Raw genomic sequence first — 22,689 nt, forward strand, 5'->3', positions numbered from 1 at the left:
GCACTGTCTGTTTAGCTCTTGCTTTTTCTCTGCGATGGTGTAGCCATCCCAGTTCCATTGTTTAATTAGGACTTTTGGGAGATTGAGCTGAAGCAAGTGCAGGGCTGATTGTCTGGCATTTTCACACTCTAGAGTCAGGAACCATTGCCTGATGATGATGAAGAGTTTGAGTTACCAGAATTTGTGGAGCCTTTCCTGAAAGACACCCCGCTGTACACGGACAACACAGCCAATGGCATTGCACTGCTGTGGGCCCCTCGACCCTTTAACTTACGATCTGGCAGGACACGCAGAGCTCTAGACATCCCACTGGTCAAGAACTGGTAACACACTTTATTGGAGCATTGGTGGTTTCGTGCCTATGTCATTAAGGGAGATGTCTGTACTGCTATAGTAGTGGAACTAATGCAGTTTCCCGCTTCTTAATTAATCTGATTTGTTGGATTGTATGGTACTGGGGCCTTACTGCTGTGTTAAGCGTGGAAGTTGTGTAGAGAGGCTCCAAATAGCACAGTTTCCTCTCCAGCCTCTTTCTGTATGGCGAAGGTGATACAGGAAAAAGCCATAGGTGGTAACACTATTGCAGGAGATCTTGCAAAGCTTTCTGCTGGCTAGCTTGTCTCTGAGTGACATCACTTACAATCTGGGGAATACGAATGAGTGTTACTTGGAGCCCTGAAGTGTGTGGTCTGTCCCCTCAGGTACCGAGAGCACTGCCCAGCAGGGCAGCCAGTAAAAGTGAGGGTCTCCTACCAGAAACTACTGAAGTACTATGTTCTGAATGCACTCAAGCACAGACCTCCCAAAGCTCAGAAGAAGAGGTAAGTGATGCAGATCTGGTTGCCCCATCTCAAAAAAGATATACTGGCATTGGAAAAGATACAGAAAAGGGCAACTAAAATGATTAGGGGTATGGAAAATCTTCCATATGAGGAGAGATTAATAAGACTGGGACTTATCAGTTTGGAAAAATAGATGACTAAGGGGTGATGTGATATGATAGGGGTCTATAAAATCATGGCTGGTGTGGAGAAAGTAAAAAAGGATGTGTTCTTTTTCTCCTCATAACACACAAACTAGGGGTCACCAAATTAAATTAATAGGCAGCAGCTTTAAAATGAACAAAAGGAAGTATTTCTTCACACAACATGTAGTCAACCTGTGGAACTCCTTGCCAGAAGATGATGTGAAGGCCAAGACTATAATGGGGTTCAAAAAAGAACTAGAGAAGTTCCTGGAGGATAGGTCCATTAATAGCTATTAGTCAGATAGGCAGGGATTCCTGTTTTCCAGAGGCTGGGAATGGCCGACAGGATGGATCAATTGGTAATTGCCCTGTTCTATTCATTGCCTCTGAAGCACGTGGCATTGGCCACTGTGGGAAGACAGGATGCTGGGCCAGCTGGATCATTGATCTGACCCAGTCTGGCCTTTCTTATGTGAAACCCTGTTTCCTTGGGAGCTTCTCTCTGGTTTGTCTTGGGGATGCAACCGATTCCATTGTTCTCTCCCTATCTCCAGGTATCTGTTCCGATCCTTCAAGGCAACAAAGTTCTTCCAATCAACAAAGCTGGACTGGGTGGAGGTCGGGCTGCAGGTGTGCCGCCAGGGTTACAATATGCTGAACTTGCTGATCCACAGGAAGAACCTCAACTATCTTCACCTGGACTACAACTTCAATCTCAAACCAGTCAAGACACTCACCACCAAGGTACCAGTCCATGTCTTCCCCTACGGAGGGATGTTCTCTAGTTCCAAGTCAACCTGTCTGGTTCTGCAGAAATCTCTATAGTAAAGGTCTTGGATGACTAGTGTAGCAGCAACATCAGCCATCCATCCTTCTTTTTCCCTATCTCTTTGCAAAGCCCACCTTTTTCATGATTTGGGTAGATTTCTGGGCCTTCGCTTCTTTCTTAAGAAGGGAGTGGGAAGAATTGGCTTTAGTGGTCTTTGTGTGGCAAAAGGGTGTCTGAAGCAAACCTGTAAAGTTTACCTCAAGCTGCTTAGTCTGTGTAGTGCCTTGAGATAAAATGCTCTTTAAGGGTTACTACTGCTAATCTAGCCGGCCCTGAGCTGTTCACTTCACAAACTAACTGTCTGAGTGACTGGAAGCTGCCTGGTCATTCCATAGCAATATGTTTTCTAATCCTTGGTCTCTCCCTTCCCAGGAAAGAAAGAAGTCTCGTTTTGGTAATGCTTTCCATCTGTGCCGAGAGGTTCTGCGTTTGACCAAACTGGTGGTGGATAGCCACGTCCAGTACAGACTGGGAAATGTAGACGCATTTCAGGTCAGCCTAATTTGGTAATAAAAGTGGTCAGGGGCTGGGTGAGGGGAACCAGGTGGCTAACTTGTATGGAATGCATGATTGCCATTGGCTGGTGCTCTGTCCTGGAGGAGGAAGGGAGCAATTGCAGCATAGTGCTGGGGCAATATGAGTCAGGCTCGGGAGTGGACTGGAGCTCAGTTATGGAATAGCTCAGACTGAGGCAGTTTAATCACACTTCTTCAATTACTGACTTGACTGCATGTGTTAGGGCTGAGTGACCCATAGGATTTGTGCTTGTAAAAGTGTGTACTCTTTACTACTGGCAATGTAATAAGTATGGCTTCCAGAGAGTTCCTGTAGGTATCGTGCATTCCCATCTTCTAATCATGCATGCTGTGTTTCAGTTGGCAGATGGCTTGCAGTATATCTTTGCCCATGTGGGACAGCTGACAGGGATGTACAGATATAAGTACAAACTAATGAGGCAGATTCGTATGTGCAAGGACCTGAAGCATCTCATCTACTACAGATTTAACACCGTGAGTACTGCTTCCCCATGCAATGCAGCTGTGAGAGAAAGGGTGACTCCTGGAATGTCACCAAGTAACATGCAGATTTTGTGCCTCTCTTCTTCAGGGGCCTGTGGGGAAGGGTCCTGGCTGTGGCTTCTGGGCTCCAGGCTGGAGGGTATGGCTGTTCTTCATGAGAGGCATTACCCCACTGTTGGAGCGCTGGCTGGGAAACCTGCTGGCCAGGCAGTTTGAAGGTATGTGCAATAAGATAATGAGCTGAGGGGCTTTGTGCGGTGAAGGTAAATGCTGTCTCCTTGTCAGCTCTAACTCCAGCCTCCTTGTCCAAGAAAAGCTCTTAACATGGCATCTGGGCATGAAATGTTCATAGCGAGAGCAATTCATTAATTCTTTAGGGAACATCAGTTTCACAGGAGCCCAAAGAGACTCCCAATGGAACCGATGTTCAATGGAGTTCTCTGTGAAAAACGTAGCCTATTAACGGTCTTCCCGCTCAGCACAGTGGCCTTGGGTGTTGGTGTTTCACTTCTGCTGTCTGTGTAGTTCATTTCTATGCTATTTGCTTGGACTCCAGCTGTCTTGAGCTACAGAAATTCTGCACCTTTTTGTGTGTGGATCCCACAATGGGAGGCAAAGTGACACTGCCCTTTGTGGTCTACAGGCTCATGAAGTGTTTTGTCTTTTCCAGGCCGTCATTCAAAGGGTGTTGCAAAAACAGTAACAAAGCAGCGTGTAGAATCTCACTTTGACCTGGAGCTGAGAGCTGCAGTTATGCATGATATTCTAGACATGATGCCAGAGGGGATCAAGCAGAACAAAGCCAGGACCATCCTGCAGCACTTGAGTGAGGCCTGGAGGTGCTGGAAGGCCAACATCCCTTGGAAGGCAAGTACCTCACATGGCCTTTCTCTTCAATTTAATTTCAGTCAGTTATGAGGAGAACTCCTGTTTTCCTAACTACTCTTCCTCCCCAGGTTCCAGGGCTGCCGACTCCTATTGAAAACATGATTCTGAGATACGTGAAGGCAAAAGCTGACTGGTGGACTAACACAGCTCACTACAACAGAGAGCGGATCCGCCGGGGTGCCACTGTGGACAAGACTGTGTGCAAGAAGAACCTGGGTCGGCTGACTAGGCTTTACTTGAAAGCTGAGCAGGAGAGGCAGCATAATTACTTGAAGGTGGGGCTAGGGGCGAACAGAGCTTGGGACTTTCTGTAGTGGGGCTAGGACAGCCACTGACAGCGCTGCTGCGGTTTGTTTACAGGATGGCCCCTACATTACTGCAGAGGAGGCTGTCGCAGTGTATACAACCACTGTGCACTGGCTGGAAAGCAGGAGGTTCTCGCCCATCCCCTTCCCTCCGCTCTCCTACAAGCATGACACCAAGCTGCTCATATTAGCCTTGGAAAGGCTGAAGGAAGCCTACAGGTAAGGGGAGGAAAGAGTGTTGCGGGCTGCCAAGGGCCTGATACCTGTGTTGGGAAATGCCCTTGAAGCTACAGACTGAGGGCTGCAGTCCATACTGTACTACTCAGGCTTTTTGGTGTGGCTTATTGGGATTGTCATACAGGCTCTGTTCCATGGGTGGGAACAGGCGCTGCCTTGTCATAGGAGTCACTAGGCAGTGTGGCCATATGGGAGGAGTTGTAATCAGAGGGTGTCTCACAGTCCCGTCTCGTTCTGGAGAATCTGCCTTCTAGGATCGTGCAGGAGGTGTAATTCTGTCTCAGTGCTTGGACATAGGAGCAATGCTCTTTGTTTTCAGTGTGAAATCCCGTCTGAATCAGTCCCAGAGAGAGGAGTTGGGTCTTATCGAGCAGGCGTATGATAACCCTCATGAAGCTCTGTCCAGAATCAAACGACACCTTCTGACTCAGAGAGCTTTTAAGGAGGTAAATGTCTTGACTAGCAGTGCTTGGACTGAATTACTTCTCTGCATTCAGACTAATTCACATCCAGGCCTCGTGTCCTTAGTGTAAGCCAACTTGGTGTCTCCTTTTGATTAGGTGGGTATTGAGTTCATGGACCTCTACAGTCACTTGGTTCCTGTTTACGATGTTGAACCCCTGGAAAAGATTACAGATGCCTATTTGGATCAGTACTTGTGGTATGAGGCTGACAAGCGAAGACTATTCCCTCCTTGGATCAAACCTGCTGACACTGAACCCCCTCCGCTGCTGGTGTACAAGTGGTGCCAAGGTCAGTGTAGGCACCTGTCTTGCCTGTAGACAGGAATTCTTTGGGGTGGAGGTGGGGGTCAGCTGTCTGTTCCTGGACTATCCTCTTGAAAATCGTTTACATTTGTTTTTTAGCATTTGTAGCTTGCTTTCAGCACAGTAGCTAGATATTCTGTTGTCAGAAGGTGGAGTCACTAAATTAAAAAGACCTTCATACACAGTGAGGGCACCCTCTCTGAGAATTCATGATTAATATATTCATCCATAGCCCCGTTTTTCCTGTAAGAGTCTTCAATACAGGACTAGGTGGACTAAAAGGAGTGACAGTGGAGAGCTTGAAAATGTTCTGTCCCTTGCCTGGATGGTGCTAATAGAGTGAGGGAATAGCATTGCTGATAGTGTGACTGGCTTTTTTGTGTTGCCTCAGGCATTAACAATCTGCAGGATGTCTGGGAAACATGTGAGGGTGAGTGTAATGTGATGCTGGAATCCCGGTTTGAGAAGATGTATGAGAAGATTGATTTGACACTGCTCAACAGGCTCTTGCGTCTCATCGTTGATCATAACATTGCTGACTACATGACAGCTAAGAACAACGTGGTGATCAATTATAAGGTAATGATTAGCCTTTGGGAAAAGGTTGGGAGGGCTATCAAGTCCTCACCGGTCTACTCATCTGTTTGGGGAAGAGGAGACAGTCAGGGTGAGAGGGGAGGCAGGCTGAAGGATTGGGAAGCTAAGAGTGCTACCAGAGTTCTGCTTAGGAGTGACTGTTGGAGTAGCCCTTGAACTGCCACTAACCTAATCTGCTGACAGGTCTGAGGGGCTTAGTCAAGTCAGTCTCATAGCTCTCTTCTGTTTTCTCAGGACATGAACCACACCAACTCCTACGGGATTATTCGGGGGTTGCAGTTTGCTTCCTTCATTGTTCAGTATTATGGGCTGGTGATGGACCTGCTGGTGCTGGGCCTTCACCGAGCAAGCGAGATGGCTGGCCCACCACAGATGCCAAATGACTTCCTTAGCTTCCAAGACATTGCCACTGAGGTGGCCCATCCCATCCGCCTCTTCTGCAGATACATAGACCGCATTCATATCTTCTTCAGGTATGAGCTGTTGCCTGGGTGCCTTCCCTTCTCTCTAGCTGCTCTGTGTGCGCCAGCAGAGGATTTGCAGTCGAGATGGTACAGATCCACAGGGCAATGGTTCTGGTTCTTCACTAGTCCAAACATAGGAACATCACTGTTTCCTTCTAGCAGATGGAATGAAGTGGCTTGTGCTTCAGCACCTTCTGCCTCCAGGAATGTTTTCCTGTTGGCTAGCCAGCTGTATTGAGAAAAGGAAAGCTTTTATGTAGCTCCATGGGTGCAATGCCAGTAGCAATGATGTCATGGGTCAGGGCTACTTCCATTTTAAGCTCTTTACACTTGAAGAGCAATGATCCTTTTGGCCGAGATTGCTCTTGCTCTTTCTCAGCCTGTCTGGTAAAGCTAATTTGGCCCCATTTGAGGGCATGTTCTTGAGTTTCAATAACTGAACTGGCTTTTCAAAGCTCCAGCATGACAGGTCCATAGTTCTGTGTGAGGAATCACATTTTTTTTTTTTAAATTGGCTTAGTGTGCGCTGGGTGTAGCCTTTCTGATTTTGCAGTGAGCAGGCACTGACCTGGATGTCGCTGCACAGAAACATGCATGAAAGAATGTGACATGTACTGTCTGTGCTAATGCAATTTCTGAATGCTCCTCATACGGGAGGATACAGGAATTGTGCATCTGTTAGTGTGGTCCACAAACATACTCCTGCTATTCACCATCTTTCATGGGTCTCCTTTTCTGTCCAGACTGAATGGTGATTGCCCTGTGAATTCAGTCCTGTAGTACGCTCCCTCCTTAATGTGAATTTAATGTGAATTTCCAGGTTTACAGCAGATGAGGCGAGGGACTTGATCCAGCGCTACCTGACAGAGCATCCAGATCCCAACAATGAGAATATTGTCGGTTATAACAACAAAAAGTGTTGGCCAAGAGACGCCCGGATGCGGCTCATGAAACATGATGTGAATCTGTAAGTCATCTGACATTGAGAGTCAGAGAGGATTTGGTTGCATGGGCAGCTCTGCTATACAAGTCTGACAAATGCAGGATAACCCTAGCTAGTGTTGCATCTCCTCCCCCAATCCCCAGCATGGAAAGAGGGTCTGGGATCTGTCAGAGCTTCGTACTGTAACCCCTGTCAGTGGGATAGGCTGTGTTCATACTGTGCTGCTGGAAGGGGGAGGAAGGGGGATTGAGTAACTAGCCCACGTCTCTATTTCACCCCGCTAGTGGGGTTTCTGGTCAACCTGGGCTCATATTGTTCTTTACCTTTCAGCGGCCGTGCTGTATTCTGGGACATTAAGAACCGCCTGCCTCGCTCAGTCACCACAGTGCAGTGGGAGAACAGCTTTGTGTCTGTTTACAGCAAAGACAATCCCAATCTGCTGTTCAACATGTGTGGTTTTGAGTGCCGCATTCTACCCAAGTGCCGCACCAGCTATGAGGAGTTCACCCACAAGGATGGTGTGTGGAACCTGCAGAATGAGGTAGGGAAAGTGGCTGGCAGTCTGTCCCGGGTCAGAACAGGGCTGAAAGTGGATGGTGCACATACAGTGTATTAATCTGGGTTGAGTAGAAATGACTTGCTGGGCTCATGCTGCCCTTAGAGATGGTGATTAGAGGTAGCCAGAGGTGGTACCCAACCTTATTACACAGGAGGGCTACATACACCTAAGCACAAACAGATTCCGTGTACTTTAAGATTTAAAGTCACCTGTATTGATTTATATTTTAAGTTCAGCTTGTTTCGTATGTATTTAGAAAGAAACAACATATATACAGTATTGTCTGTCTGTTTACACACTTCAGTAAACTAAAATGATGTAAACATGATGACAAAATGCTAATAAATTGGCCGTTAGTAGTTTGTGTTGAAGCAGGCCATGGGCTTTATGAAATGCTCTGGTGAGCCGTAGGTTGGGCGCCCCTGGCCGAGAGCATCGGCTGCTAAGGTTAATTGTGTTAATGTGTGTACTAAACCAAGTGGCTGGCTGGATTAGCCCTTGTCCAGAAGAGACTGAGGGTCTGGGAAGGGATCTTGGTGTGAACTAGAAGGTGGGTGGGCATGAAGACTGAAGAGCAGAGAAGCTGTGCTGGTGCCATGTAAGGTAACTTCTTAACTGCAAGATGAGTGTAGAGAAGTCTCCTGCAGTTCTCTGCCCCAGGAGAGAGGGTATGTGTGAGAGACATCTTTAAATGATGGAGGAGGGGTGGAAATCACCTCATTAAGTTTATTGTGTAGGGGACTCCTAGTGAAGTTGAATTGTTTGTCCTTGTGCTCATGTTGCAGGTGACCAAGGAGCGCACAGCTCAGTGCTTCCTGCGTGTGGATGATGAGTCCATGCAGAGGTTTCACAACCGGGTGAGGCAGATACTCATGGCCTCCGGCTCCACAACCTTCACTAAGGTAAAAAGGAGGGTGTCTGACATGGCTGTCTCCAGGCACTGGCTGGAGTTGTTGAAATGACCCTTTGCTCTTGTTTCTAGATTGTGAACAAATGGAACACAGCCCTGATTGGCCTGATGACATATTTCCGGGAAGCTGTTGTGAACACACAGGAGCTGCTTGACCTTCTTGTGAAGTGCGAGAATAAGATTCAGACCCGAATCAAAATTGGCTTGAACTCCAAGATGCCAAGCCGCTTCCCCCCCGTGGTGTTCTACACTCCCAAAGAGCTAGGAGGGCTGGGCATGCTGTCCATGGGCCATGTTCTGATCCCCCAGTCTGACCTGAGGTGAGTCATGCTGCTCTGTGTCAGACTCTAAGGAGGGGAAGGGAAACACTTGTTTCAAGAAGTGCCACTAGCCATCTGGGGCTCTGGCAGGATTTGTGGGATGCTACTGGGACCTTCTGCCCTGTAAATTACCGTTAACCTTTGTGCCCTGCTACAGGAGTGTCATCTCAATCACAGCCTTGATGGCGTACTTAACTACCACAGATTCACCTCTCTCCCTCACTTGCTGCCTCTGCCTCTTTGCTTCAGGTGGTCCAAGCAGACAGATGTCGGCATTACTCACTTCCGCTCAGGGATGAGCCATGAGGAGGACCAGCTGATCCCAAATTTGTACCGCTACATCCAGCCATGGGAGAGCGAGTTCATTGACTCGCAGAGAGTGTGGGCAGAATATGCCCTCAAGAGGCAGGAGGCTATTGCCCAGAACAGGTATGTTTCCACCCTGCCCTCAGGTGGGTTACTCGTGGGACAGGGTAGGGAATGGCATGTAAGCAAAGTCCTGGAGACTCTCTGCTGGTCTTCAGGATTCTGCTTAACTGTGAGCATAAAGGCCCTGCTTAGCTCATGCTTCTTACGAAGGGCTGAGCACAACTGGGTTTCTGTAGTGCCACTTCGGTATCTCCCAGAAGAAGTGGGCCAGTCTCTGCAGTGTAACTAGGACATGGATTACGTTTCAGAGCAGAAAGACAGTTGAGGCTCTGGTGAAAGGACTGATGTTGGTGAGTATTGTCGCCTTTCATCATGGCACAACAGCACAAGGACGAGTCCCTAGTACAAATGTCGGGGCAGCTTCTTGAAGTCCATCTTCCACTGATCATAGCAGCCTGCAGCAGATACTTTTTGAACCTGTGAATGCTTCACATAGCAGAAACCTCTCCCTACTAAGAGATCCTGAACCCAGGATGTTACTGTGCCTGATCTGGCTGGAGTCTTTGGGCTTAAATCCACTGTTATGAAATCAATCTCTTTCTAGGCGGCTGACTCTGGAGGATCTAGAGGACTCATGGGACAGAGGGATTCCTCGCATTAATACCCTCTTCCAGAAAGACCGGCACACCCTTGCTTATGATAAAGGCTGGAGGGTCAGGACAGACTTCAAACAGTACCAGGTACCAACAGGGAATTGCACTATACCAGTGCACACACCAAACGAGTAATGGAATCTGTCCGCACCCTCCTCCATTACTGCACAGTTGGCTCAGCAGAGGAGCTTGGGCGACGGGGCACACCCTTCCCGCCCCCTGAGGGCGCTGGCCCGTGCCATGCCGTGCCCCCCTGAACATTCCTCCATATCCCCCTAGAGAGGTGCATCACTATACTAGACTTCTAAAGGCCTTTATGAAAAAAGTTAGGAAATGTAACCTGCTCCCTCTTCAAATAACACTGCCTCCTGGGAGCATGCAGAACACAGCTCAGTTAGGTGCTGGGTGACCAGATCTTGAGAACTGGCATGTGTGGACCTCACTGACACTCCTTGCAAAGTATTGGCTTCCTAACAGAAATTCTCCCTGTTATCATTTTGCCATACTGACCAGTAGAAAGCCACTAAACATCTTCTTTTGAATCCAGCCTGATCTGTGCAGTGTAAATTCATGCTGTGGGTCAGCCCTCCTTTTTCCACCAGTGGGTGTTCTCATTTACTTGTTAACACCAGCATCTTGGTTCTTAGCACCAGTATGGGTGCTGTAGGGTTAAATAGCTGGGCTGAGTGCAGAGCCTCTCATTATACTGACATCCTTCTTCTGTTCTATACAGGTTCTGAAACAGAACCCGTTTTGGTGGACACATCAGCGCCATGATGGGAAACTCTGGAACTTGAATAACTACCGCACAGACATGATCCAAGCACTGGGTGGAGTGGAGGGGATCTTAGAGCACACACTTTTCAAGGGAACCTATTTCCCAACCTGGGAGGGTCTCTTCTGGTAAGGAAAGGCCCTTGTCTGGTAGGAGACGTGTGTATGCAGGATCTTGCTGAAACACCAGAGGAGTCCCTGGTTACATCTTGGTTTTCAGTTGATTCTCATCTGACTGGTTTCCAGCAAGCCACCTGAGCTATATGTATATTAGCTTGAGTGCTTGTAAACAGCCTGTGGGTTGGGTTCTGTTATTCCCTGGAGAGTTTCTGCAAAAACCTTACTGTCTCCTGGGTGGTGGTAATGCTATGCCTCTCCTCCAACACAGTCTCACGACAGCATGGTGAAGACAAGTGCAAAGTCCTACACTTAGGAAGGAAAAATGAAATGCACAAATAGAAAATGAGGAATAACTGGCTAGGTAATTGTACTGCTGAAAAAGATCTGGGGGTTATAGTGAATCACAAATTGAGTCATCAATGTGATGCAGTTGCAAAAAAGGCTAGTATTCTGGTGTGTAATAACAGGAGCGTCGTATTTAAGACACGGAGGTAATTGTCCCACTTTATTGGGCACTAATGAGGCCTCCGATTGGAGTGTTGTGTCAGGTGTTGGGCAATGTGGACAAGCTGGGGAGATTAACAAAAATAAGAGGTTTTTCTAAACCTCTTTTGAGAAAAAGTTATAAAGGGAGGGAATGGGAAAGGGGATGTTTAGGTTTGAGAAAAGATTGAGGTAGGGACCTGCCAAATCTTTGACCATCTTAAGGGCTGCTATAAACAGGCCAGTAATCAGTTGTTCCTCTGTCCACGGAAGGTGGGACAAGAAGTAATCTGCAGCAATGGAAATCAGAAAAATCTTCCTCACTCTAAGGATTGCTAAATACTGGAATAGATTCTCAAGGGTTGTGGAATGCCCATCATTGGAGGTTTTTAAGAATCTGTCAGCGATGGTCTAGGCCAGGGGTGGCCAACCCGCGGCTCGCAAGCCACATGTGGCTCTTTGCGGCTCTTTGCTCTGCGCATTGCATGGTGCGCCAAAGTGAAATTGACAAGCTGCCGCCGAAATGGATGGAGCAGCGCGAATTGGCTCTTTGCGGTATCTATAGCTATTTTTTGGCTCTTCGTCTCGGACTGGTTGGCCACCCCTGGTCTAGGTATTCTTGGCCCTGCCTCAGTGCAGGGAGATGGACAAGATTATAAAATCGTAGAAATGCAGGACTGGGAGGGATCTTGAGAGGGCCATCTACTCTAGCCCCCTGTGCTGATGCCTCTCTAAGCCCTTTCCAGCCCTACATTTCCCAACTCTGATATGTATGGTCTTTGCTGTGCGGAGTAAGCCGCCTCCCTTTCCTGAGGGAGGGATGGTTTTCTTACAGAGCTGACTGAGTCTGTTCCTTTCAGGGAGAAGGCCAGTGGTTTTGAGGAGTCAATGAAGTGGAAGAAGTTGACAAATGCGCAAAGATCGGGTTTGAACCAGATCCCCAACAGACGATTCACCCTCTGGTGGTCTCCTACTATTAACAGAGCAAATGTAAGTGAAGTCCATCTCCATGAACCTGTGCATCTTTGTAGAAGACAATTCGATGAGTTGTGTTGAGGCAAACTCTTTCATTCTCACTGTCCTTCAGAGCTCGGTAACGGGTAGCGGCAGATTCTAACACTGGTAAAAATGAATGTCTCCTTAGAGAAGCAGCTTGATCTTGGGCTCACCCAGGCCTAGGCTTGGTTGTGATTTGACCTGTTCTCATGGTTACTGTTCTCTTTCAGGTGTATGTCGGGTTTCAGGTGCAATTGGATTTGACAGGTATCTTCATGCATGGCAAGATCCCCACGCTGAAGATTTCCCTCATTCAGATCTTCCGAGCCCACTTGTGGCAGAAGATCCACGAGAGCATTGTAATGGATTTGTGTCAGGTGAGTGGTGCGTTGAGGGAAGGAGTGCAGGTGCACCTAACTGTGTCTCTGCAGTACTGGAGGGAGGCTTTTTGTTACCAGCAGTGCCCACAGGAAATCCCTTTCCAGTTCCTGGGAAACAAGGGGTTAACCTACAACAGCCTGGTGCTTGCAGTGGAGAGTGCACTGGGAAATCCCATCTCTTCTGCTATGGGAGTTACACAGGGATGCACCCTCCTCCGGTAACCTCAAGTAGAAGGGGATGGAAAGGGGACGCATCAGGCAGAGCACCAAGGAAAGTCAGCAGCTATTACTGGGGGAGGGGTTCTTCCTGCCGCTACCTCGGGTGCACTGCTCTCCGCCTCATTCAGATTGCCCTCTCTCCAGGTGTTTGATCAGGAGCTGGATGCTCTAGAGATTGAGACAGTGCAGAAGGAGACCATCCATCCCAGGAAATCCTATAAGATGAACTCCTCCTGTGCAGATATCCTCCTCTTTGCCTCCTATAAATGGAATGTGTCCCGGCCGTCGCTGCTTGCAGACTCCAAGTAAGTGCTGTCCATTCTCTCCCTCCCTGTTCCTGATGGAGCCCATGCCTCTCAGGCATTCAGGGGTCTTGGGGTTCCTAGTAGGACAGACTTGCCAACCAGTGGTGGCTTAGTGAGGGTCATGGCCCCAGTTCATGTCATTCAATGCTGCTGCTGCTCTGCATCTGCACTGGCTTTTCTAGAGAGGGCCCTTCCAGAGGCACCTTGTCTGCATTTCTTATGTTGTCCTCTCCCTGAAGAATGTCACTTCTCCCACTTAACGTTAGAGGAGCTACAGCATTAGACGTAGCCCTGCTGGTGACCCTGCTGTCCTGGGGGCCTAAGATAGGGCCTGGGGTCAGTTCCTTAACACGTGGGCCTGGGGTCAGATTTCTTGTGGCTGAGCCCTCATCCGAGACTTTCCTCAAGGGAGGTGACCCCCTTCCAGTTTAAGTGTAAGTACAGTAGCAGCCCTTCCTGATCTGAGCCAATATGAAACTGAGGCCGATCTCCTTCAGATCACTCTCCCATCAGCATCTCTGCCCATTCATGACAATGAAATCCCCCTAACTCCAGTCTTGCTGCCTCCCCATAATTAGCAGAGACTTCAGTGCTCAGACTTGGCAATAAGTGCTGTCTGCCAAAGGCAATGCTGCCACAGGACCTGGCTGCAGCTGCTCTTGGGGAGGTCGGAGTTGATGGCAGTTTTAATTTCTGCTCCCCAGGGATGTGATGGACAGCACCACCACTCAGAAGTACTGGATTGACATCCAGCTGCGCTGGGGTGACTATGACTCCCATGACATCGAGCGCTACGCAAGAGCCAAATTCCTGGATTACACCACGGACAACATGAGTATCTACCCCTCCCCCACTGGCGTGCTCATTGCTATTGATCTGGCCTATAACCTGCACAGGTGAGACCCTTAGCCTTGGGGCTGCAACATCTTTATTGCAAAAACTATTTCACGGTGCCCAAAGGTGCCCCGCGTGTGTCACAACAAATAGACCAATCTCGGGGCCAAGGAGTCTACCTTCCAGTAAAGGGAGCAGAGTGGGAGGGGTTGGGGTGGGAAGATGCAGGCAATGAATGGGGTGAGGCCTAGATAGCTCTATGTTCAATAATGGTGGGTTGTGTCACAGCAAATCAGTTTTCCTGGCCCAGTCCTGGTGTCACCGATTTCTCTGCAGGCTCACTCTGGGCCTGAAAGATAGAGCTCTGTCTGTCCACAGTGCTAACTGTCTCTTTGCTAAGGGGAGTAGGGAGCGGTCTCTGAAGGTTAGGCCACTTCCATGGATATCTACAGCACCAGTGGAGCAGATGCAGTTACTCTGGGGACTGCTATGTTCTTTGTGGCTTCCCCATCGGTTGGGGGGGCGGGGGGGAAGGGAACCAGTGGAAGAGTAGCAGGCACACAGCTTGCAAGGACACTGAGGGGAACATTGTGCAGGAGCCAGAGATGGAACAGAGGTGGGACATGCTGACAGCTACAGCATCTGCTCCTGCCTGTATGGGGAGGGGCCATATTCCAAGCTGCTTCTCTGGGAAAAAGCTCCTGCATAGCTGTTGCTGCCTTTCAGATCCTGAGCCAAAGAGGGGATGAAATCTGTTATTGATGCAGTGCTGTGTTCCTTCTTCCCCAGTGCTTATGGGAACTGGTTCCCTGGGAGCAAGCCTCTGATCCAGCAGGCTATGGCCAAGATTATGAAGGCAAACCCTGCGCTGTATGTACTGAGGGAGCGGATCCGCAAGGGGCTGCAGCTTTACTCATCAGAGCCCACAGAACCCTACCTGTCCTCCCAGAACTATGGGGAGCTCTTCTCCAATCAGATCATCTGGTTTGTAGATGACACCAATGTGTATAGAGTTACCATCCACAAGGTGAGTGTGGCAGGTGGGAGGAACCTCTGACAAGGGAATAACAAGGGCTTTCTGCTAACCTACTGTGCCTAGGGGGGAGTCTAGGGGCATGGGTGACAGAAGCTGTTGAATTCTGGTGAGCCTGGGAACGAATGCACATGGAAGTCTCTGCGGTGCATACATAGAAGCTGTTGCTATGTTTATGTGGGGCTGGGAACGCAGAGCTTGTTACTCCGGTGTTTGCTGTCCTGTCACTGTCTGGCCCCAGCACATACAGCTCACATCAGTGTTTTCACCTGGGTTTGTTTTTTCCAGACCTTTGAAGGGAACTTGACCACAAAGCCCATCAATGGGGCCATTTTCATCTTCAATCCCAGGACTGGGCAGCTCTTCCTGAAGATCATCCATACATCTGTGTGGGCAGGACAGAAGCGTCTGGGCCAGGTAAGAGCTAGGTAGCATGTGGGGGACAGTGGGCCAGGGAACCACTCTAGCTGCTTCTGGAGACTTGTTTAGTAACAGTGAGTCGGAGGCTCTTCCAGGTGGGATCTTGATGGGTCTCTGGAGCCCTTGTACAGCCTGCAGCTCTGGGAAGTCCTAACATAGTGAGATCTAAACTCAGTCTCTGCTGTGGGACAGGACTCCTTTGTTTCACTGTTAACGTGCATTTTTGTTGGGGCTCTGGGCTTTTGGGGGGCATAAAGATCCTGCAGTCCTAAGCGGGGCCCATGGGCTGGAATCCTAACGTAGCTCCCTTCCCTAAGCACCAGGGCGTGGCAAGTTGTACACTCTGTCACAGCAGCGGCTAGGAGGAGATTGTGCCTCCAGCTCTCCCAGACAGAGGGGAGCACCAGTGACATGAGGCTGAGAGGGCTTGTCACAAAGTGACAGGTTGAATTGAGTCCCCCTAGGCTTTATAAACAGTTGGCTTCCCCAGCCAGAATGGGGACGTTCTGGTAGAGCTCAGTAACAGAAGCATTTCACTGTATTGGCCCAAGCTGTGGTGCTTAGTCAAGGGTTCTTCTCATCCCCAAAGGGGATGTTTTCTCCCGGGAAGGGGTGCATGACATGTGTGCTCATATTCTAACCTTGTCTTCCTCTGTAGCTGGCCAAGTGGAAGACTGCTGAAGAAGTGGCTGCCCTGATTCGCTCCCTTCCTGTGGAGGAGCAGCCCAAGCAGATCATAGTCACCAGGAAGGGCATGCTGGACCCACTTGAGGTAAAGGGTCAGATACTGTGCGGATTAAATAAAATCCTTCGGCTTGTAGAGTAGCTCCAGTGGGGGTTTATCTGCTTCTTTGCCTCAGAGTGGCCAAGTGAGGGATGCGTTTTCTGTGTCAATGCACTAAATGTGGTGTTGCACAGGCATTAATTTCATAAGCAGCTCCACAGTGGAGCCCTAGATCAGGGTTCTACAGTCTATGGGGGCAGGTGGAGACACTGAAGAATGTGTGGTTTTATTCCTGGTCTCTGAACTCCAGGTGCACTTGCTGGATTTCCCAAACATTGTGATCAAAGGATCGGAGCTGCAGCTGCCCTTCCAGGCCTGCCTGAAAGTTGAGAAGTTTGGAGATCTCATCCTGAAGGCTACTGAGCCCCAAATGGTTCTCTTCAACCTTTATGATGACTGGCTGAAAACCATCTCCTCCTATACGGTAAGGTCTGGGTCCATCCCGAGTGGTGCCTTGCAATTTCTATTATAGTTGATGGTCCCCTTTGTAACTGCTGCGAAAGAAAGCAGTGCTGGATGCCTGCCTAGACATAATTCGCTTTGCTGCCAGGCACATGTAGCAAGAGCCAACGCTGGAGGGATCCCATCCTTCACGGGACTTGCTGTACCAGACCATTCTTGGATTTTACTCCAGGTCAATGACTGTTCATTTCAGAAGTCTGTGTGTTGCATCTGCAGCATAACTGTCCCCTGAAGCAGGAGTAACACACACAAATCCTGTGTCAGGTTTTTCTCATTGCTGAATGGCTGCATCTCTCCTCTTCCCATAGGCGTTCTCACGTCTGATCCTGATTCTCCGGGCGCTGCATGTAAACAATGACCGTGCTAAAGTGATCCTGAAACCAGACAAGACCACCATAACGGAACCTCACCACATCTGGCCCACCCTGACAGATGAGGAGTGGATCAAGGTGGAGGTGCAGCTCAAGGACCTGATCCTCGCTGACTATGGAAAGAAGAACAAGTAAGCAGCAGAGATCAGCCCTTGCACTCCTGTCCCTCCCACAGTATAACTGGACTGCCAGATTCCTTCACCTGGGTGAGAGGGGGAGGCTTAAAGGGGGCTCCTTGGCCTCACCTGCTTTCTCCCCCTACAAAAAACATTAGGAGTCCTGGCCCAATAGGGAAGCTAGTTATTTCTGGTAATGCTTCCAGCTGGAAGATGAAGAGTCTGCTTCAATACTTTGATGGCTTGTGTGCAGTTGTCTGCATCTGCTGAAGGGCTGTTGAGGTCAAGATCAGAATGCACTGAATCAATATGTGCCTGTGAGCCCCTTCCCTTCTCCACCTAGCTCCTGCTCTACTCCCCCCAGCTAGTATGCTGTGAGCTCCTGTCTCAAGGGGACAGGGTGTGTCAGGAATGGATATTGGAACATTTAACCATCCAGGGGAGTTCTTTTTCAGTGTGAATGTGGCATCCCTGACACAGTCGGAGATCCGGGATATTATCCTGGGGATGGAGATCTCTGCCCCATCTCAGCAGAGACAACAGATTGCAGAGATTGAGAAGCAAACCAAGGAGCAGTCACAGCTCACAGCCACACAAACCCGTACGGTTAACAAGCATGGTGATGAAATCATCACCTCCACCACCAGCAACTATGAAACTCAGACCTTCTCCTCCAAGACAGAGTGGCGTGTCAGGTAACTGAAGGGGTTTGGGGCTTGCTATGCTGGGTGGGAAGGTGAGGGGTCAGTCTTTACTGAGTTGCTGGATAATATCTTCTGTTCACAGAGCAATCTCTGCTGCCAATCTCCACTTGAGAACAAACCACATCTATGTCTCATCTGATGACATCAAGGAAACAGGCTACACCTACATCCTTCCCAAGAACGTGCTGAAGAAATTCATCTGCATCTCAGACCTACGGGCCCAGGTGAGGCAGTGCAGCAAGCCTGTGCTTAAAAGCCAACTCATCACATTGGCATTGGGGCATGCCAATTGTGTGTCATTTTCTAAGGCCCAGGGTTGGAGGAGAATTCCTCTGGGTACCAGTGATGGGGCTACACACACTGGCTGGATTCTAGTTGAGCTCCAAAAACTCCATGTCCCCACACTTGTGTAGAAATTGCTTCTACCACTGAAAAACCTGGGCTGCTCTCTCTGCTTGTGAGGATTCCCAAACAAAGGGCTGCTAACTGGGATACGCAATGGAGAATAGGTGCTCCGTTATCATGGCCCAACAGGCTTTACTGATGTTCGGTGTGTGTGTGTGTGTGTGTGTGTGTGTGTGTGTTTCTAGATTGCCGGGTACCTGTATGGTGTGAGCCCTCCAGATAATCCCCAAGTGAAGGAGATCCGATGCATTGTAATGGTGCCCCAGTGGGGAACTCACCAGACAGTGCATCTCCCTGGCCAGCTGCCACAACATGAGTACCTCAAGGTGAGCCTCATTCCTGGGGTCCATTCCCCTCTGGGGAAAGGGCGGCTGTTACTCAAATGCTTTATATACAGGGAGGCATTGCTGTGGGTGAGCTCACCTACCAGCCACTGTCTCTAACGAGTCTTCTCATTAGGAAATGGAACCCCTGGGATGGATTCACACGCAACCAAATGAGTCCCCTCAGCTCTCGCCACAGGACGTCACCACGCATGCCAAGGTCATGGCTGACAATCCCTCCTGGGATGGGGAGAAAACTATCATCATCACCTGCAGGTGTGTAAGACAGCCAGGGCCCTCACTAGAAATATCCACAGGGGGATGGCTTCTGTGGGCTGCCTGTGTCAGGCACAGGGAAATGCATCTGAATCAAGGCCTCAGAAGACTAGTGCGGCAGCCATGAGTGGAATGGGCATGTGCTTCTGTGAGCTGCCTGCCTTTGGGAACAAGGGTGGATACCCTAGCCTGTTTTGTGTTTGGAGGTTTAGCATCTAGATTAAGGTACGGTAAGACTGGGAGGGATGGTGTAGGAGACTGACCTCGACATGTTCTGCTTGCTTTGAGCTAGAGGTAGAATTCTTTCAGTTGAGGAGGATGTTAGCAAAGAGATGTAGCATTTCATAGTTTCCTCCCTTCAATCTCGGGCTTAACCTGATCTGCAGTTTTGGCCATTACTATTTTTCTTCTCTCCAGTTTTACACCGGGTTCCTGTACTCTAACTGCCTACAAGCTTACTCCCAGTGGCTATGAATGGGGCAGGCAGAACACAGACAAAGGGAACAACCCCAAGGGCTACCTGCCATCCCACTATGAGAGGGTTCAGATGTTGCTGTCAGACCGCTTCCTTGGCTTTTTCATGGTACCAGCACAGGGATCCTGGAACTACAACTTCATGGGTGAGTCTTGCCAGGACAGATCTTAGCTTGGCTGTCCTTGGAGAAGGGGGGCTGTGCGCCTCCTCCAGCAGTAATGACCGATGTGGGGAGGGGACTGTCATTGGTGCTCTGAGCAGCTTGTTGACTGAGTTTGCAAGGCCTTAAACTCAATTCAGTGGTGTCTGCCTGGGACGACATAAACACCAACTCTGATAGAAGTCCAGAATTTCAGGGATTGTTCTAGGCATCAGTGGGCAGAATCCTACTGATTTGTGGGGGGTTTTTGAGGCAAGTTGGAAAACTGGCAGGAGAGAAATGGAACATACAGAGCCCCTGCCATCTGTTTAGCAGAGCCAGTTTCAAGCACATCTGTGATACTATCTATAGATCAGACAACTGATTGGTGCCATTTACTGCCTTCCAGCATAACGGTATTCCTGTCCTCTGCCCATCCTCCTAATAAATAGCATCTAACACATTGACACCTGAATGACTTTTCCCATACAGAAAGAACAATAATGGGGAGAAATGGGGGTGCACACAGCCCTTGATATGGAGCAAGAATGGGGACCCTGGTACAGAGAGGGAAAATGGGGAAACAACTTCTGGCATGAATGGGGTTGGGGGAGTTGCAGGGAGGACTTGAAATAGAGGGGGTTGGGAGGATGGCACATGATGAATGTTCAGGAAGAAAGAAGAGATGCAAGTCATCACTAATGTATGGAAAGAGCTCAGCCTAAAGAAACATCAGTGTGCGCACAACCCTGTGGAAAACCCCTCTTTTCCCCCACTTCCAATTCTCTTGATACTCCCACCCAACGGACGGTGAGATTTATTTTCTAGTAGGGGGTTACAAGGATTCTGAACCAGTGTAAAAGCTAAAACGAGGAAGGAAATCTGTCCAGCTCATCATGCATTAATCACAGTGGTCTTGCCCCTTAAACAAGACTTGTAGCTTCCTGCAGGGATTGTGAAGAACAGGGTAAGCTGTGGGGTTGGAAATGGTTGAAGCCTCAGGAATGGGGATTGAAATGGAACTGTTTAATTCCAGGTGTCCGTCATGATCCCAACATGAAGTATGAGCTGCAGCTAGCAAATCCCAAGGAGTTTTACCATGAGGTCCATCGCCCATCTCACTTCCTCAACTTTGCCTTGTTGCAGGAAGGGGAGGTCTACTCTGCAGACCGAGAGGATCTCTATGCATAGACCTGGGTCCCCAGAACTCACCCAGACACAGCAAAGGCTTAGTACTGTTGATATTCAACAGTGTGTACCTTGCCCCAGAAGTGTTAGTGATCTGCAGGCATCCCCCATATTGCTTTGTGTTCATTGCTTTAAATGCTTCTGTGTCTAGTCACTGATGGTAGGGTTTGTGTAAAGTGTCAGTCCAAATGTACTTTGTAATTTCAAAGAATGGCTTAATAAATTTTATATAAATAGGAATGCTGCATTGTCCTTCTGTCTCATCAGTACATTTCTGGCTCTGCCACTAATTTCCTGTGACCTTGGAAGTCACTTATGCTAGGATTCTTAATTGTGTGTAGTTAGTTTGTTCCTGTTACTTGAGTATTGTAGCATCCAGGAGTCCTAGTCATGGACCAGGAAACCATTTTGCTAGGCTTTGTACAAACAGCGGGGTGGGAACAGTTGCTGTCCTAGAGTTTTACTTAATTGTAAATATGAGACAACAAATGGAGACAGAGGAATACAAGGAAACAATAAGACCATATTGATCAGCATGGTAGGCTGTGGTGTCAGCACAGCAGGAGCCTACCTAATTGTAAACATCCCAGCAAAGGGGAGTTTTAAAGATGGATCTGGAGGAGAATGGGGTGAGGTGAAGTAGCATTATGGCTATTTATGGGGTGCTCCTCTGTTGAAATTATTTATGCAGGTTATTACCACAGCACTAATTTAACCATAAATTCCTTTATTAAATCCAAAGGCCAAATGTTTATCACTACATCCAATATAGTAACAAAGTATTCATAAGCATGATCACTGTTCTTACTTTTCCTTAAGTCTGGCCAATTTGTATCCCATGCTGATGTACTCCATCATGAGCAAGCGGAGTCTGACAAAGAACCCTCCAGTTCATAAATCTTCAAACAAATGATGTCATAGCCAGTTACCACAATCTAACTAATTTGAAAGTTCACTAACTTTCAATTTTTATCTACATATGGCTTACAACCTCCTTCCTCCCAAAGTCTTTCCTCCTTCATGTTGACCAATAGCTTTTTCCTTACATCTGGGCTCATCGAGGCTTTACTTTTAACATAACCCTGGTGGTATTGGGAGGAGAAATCCATGTTGGCTCCTTTTGTCTTATTTAAAACCATCTACAGTCTTCTCTGTTGTTCAGAGGCCTTTTTAGAAATTAATTATTTTTTGAACCAGCCTCCCTAATCATTGTCAGGCCCTAACTAGCGAACAGAAGGAAGACCAAGTCCTCCCAAACGTGTGGGGCAGTAGGAGAGAGAGGAGGAAGGGCTTGTTTGAAAATATAACAAGGTGGATCAGAAACAACTACTGCCAGTGCTGCAGTGAATGAGAAGAGAGGGGGCAGGATTTGCAATGAAGGGGCCTGCACGTAGATACAGCCGGTGGTGGGCCCACGGGAGAGGAGGGGAGGGGAGGGGAGGGAAGAGATGGGGTCACAGCTGAGGGCTAGGAGAACATCTCTGGAGCAGCATTCTGGGCGGAAGGGGCAGGAGGGGGCCGTGAAATGTCCGTGCATTTCAGAAGTCCCGGTGTTCCGCGCTGGGGCTCAGCCCGCGGCTGTGAAAAGGGCACAGGGTGAAGGGGGCGGGAGGGGTCAGACCGCGCAGGCTGCGGCAGCTGCGCTTGGCATCAGGGCCAGGCCTCGCGCTTCCTGCCCCAGGCCAGGGGCGCAGCCGCCGCGGCTGTACTGGGACGGGGGTTCGGGTCCCCGTTCTCACCCGCCCCCTCGTGTCCAACAGCCTGGGGGCAGCCCGCCCCGCCCGGACAGCGGGCTCCGGGCTCGGCCCGGCCTCGCCCAAGCGCAGGGCCGCTCGTGGCGCTCCCCGCGCCTGCCAGGGCCGCAGCAACGGCGGGCGGGGGACAACCGCCGCGCCAACGGCCCTAACGTCTCGCGGCCGCCTGGCCTGATCTTGGGACGGGTTCCCGGCTCGACCGCAGCGCACCGGGCCAAACACAAGCCACGTCACCAGGCACCGACACTCGCCGCCCGCGCCAAACAAACGGAAACGGAAACGGAAACGGAAACGCAACCGA

At 49.2% G+C, this 22,689-nt stretch overlaps 1 protein-coding gene across 2 annotated transcripts in view; it reads left to right on the forward strand.

The window, feature by feature from the left end:
- PRPF8 (pre-mRNA processing factor 8) overlaps positions 1 to 20,874 on the forward strand; it is a 28,445-nt gene extending 7,571 nt beyond the window's left edge. For both annotated transcript variants that reach the window (XM_067565999.1, XM_067565998.1), the window contains exons 9-43: positions 133 to 323; positions 702 to 821; positions 1,522 to 1,711; positions 2,169 to 2,288; positions 2,672 to 2,806; positions 2,904 to 3,033; positions 3,486 to 3,682; positions 3,772 to 3,978; positions 4,064 to 4,227; positions 4,565 to 4,691; positions 4,806 to 4,998; positions 5,404 to 5,591; positions 5,844 to 6,082; positions 6,894 to 7,040; positions 7,347 to 7,557; positions 8,361 to 8,477; positions 8,558 to 8,805; positions 9,055 to 9,234; positions 9,779 to 9,914; positions 10,561 to 10,730; positions 12,065 to 12,194; positions 12,431 to 12,577; positions 12,944 to 13,104; positions 13,809 to 14,000; positions 14,728 to 14,965; positions 15,260 to 15,388; positions 16,050 to 16,163; positions 16,426 to 16,599; positions 16,946 to 17,139; positions 17,580 to 17,819; positions 17,911 to 18,052; positions 18,419 to 18,559; positions 18,693 to 18,832; positions 19,250 to 19,452; positions 20,483 to 20,874. In XM_067565999.1, coding sequence (XP_067422100.1) covers positions 133 to 323; positions 702 to 821; positions 1,522 to 1,711; positions 2,169 to 2,288; positions 2,672 to 2,806; positions 2,904 to 3,033; positions 3,486 to 3,682; positions 3,772 to 3,978; positions 4,064 to 4,227; positions 4,565 to 4,691; positions 4,806 to 4,998; positions 5,404 to 5,591; positions 5,844 to 6,082; positions 6,894 to 7,040; positions 7,347 to 7,557; positions 8,361 to 8,477; positions 8,558 to 8,805; positions 9,055 to 9,234; positions 9,779 to 9,914; positions 10,561 to 10,730; positions 12,065 to 12,194; positions 12,431 to 12,577; positions 12,944 to 13,104; positions 13,809 to 14,000; positions 14,728 to 14,965; positions 15,260 to 15,388; positions 16,050 to 16,163; positions 16,426 to 16,599; positions 16,946 to 17,139; positions 17,580 to 17,819; positions 17,911 to 18,052; positions 18,419 to 18,559; positions 18,693 to 18,832; positions 19,250 to 19,452; positions 20,483 to 20,637 — 5,910 coding nt within the window. In that variant the 3' untranslated portion in view covers positions 20,638 to 20,874. The remainder of the gene's footprint in view (positions 1 to 132; positions 324 to 701; positions 822 to 1,521; positions 1,712 to 2,168; positions 2,289 to 2,671; positions 2,807 to 2,903; positions 3,034 to 3,485; positions 3,683 to 3,771; positions 3,979 to 4,063; positions 4,228 to 4,564; positions 4,692 to 4,805; positions 4,999 to 5,403; positions 5,592 to 5,843; positions 6,083 to 6,893; positions 7,041 to 7,346; positions 7,558 to 8,360; positions 8,478 to 8,557; positions 8,806 to 9,054; positions 9,235 to 9,778; positions 9,915 to 10,560; positions 10,731 to 12,064; positions 12,195 to 12,430; positions 12,578 to 12,943; positions 13,105 to 13,808; positions 14,001 to 14,727; positions 14,966 to 15,259; positions 15,389 to 16,049; positions 16,164 to 16,425; positions 16,600 to 16,945; positions 17,140 to 17,579; positions 17,820 to 17,910; positions 18,053 to 18,418; positions 18,560 to 18,692; positions 18,833 to 19,249; positions 19,453 to 20,482) is intronic.
- The last annotated feature ends 1,815 nt before the right edge of the window (positions 20,875 to 22,689 follow it).

The sequence above is a fragment of the Emydura macquarii genome, unplaced genomic scaffold (assembly GCF_026122565.2).
Source record: "Emydura macquarii macquarii isolate MOO-44397 ecotype Brisbane River unplaced genomic scaffold, CSIRO-AGI_Emac_v2 contig_2699, whole genome shotgun sequence".
Lineage (NCBI taxonomy): Eukaryota > Metazoa > Chordata > Testudines > Chelidae > Emydura > Emydura macquarii.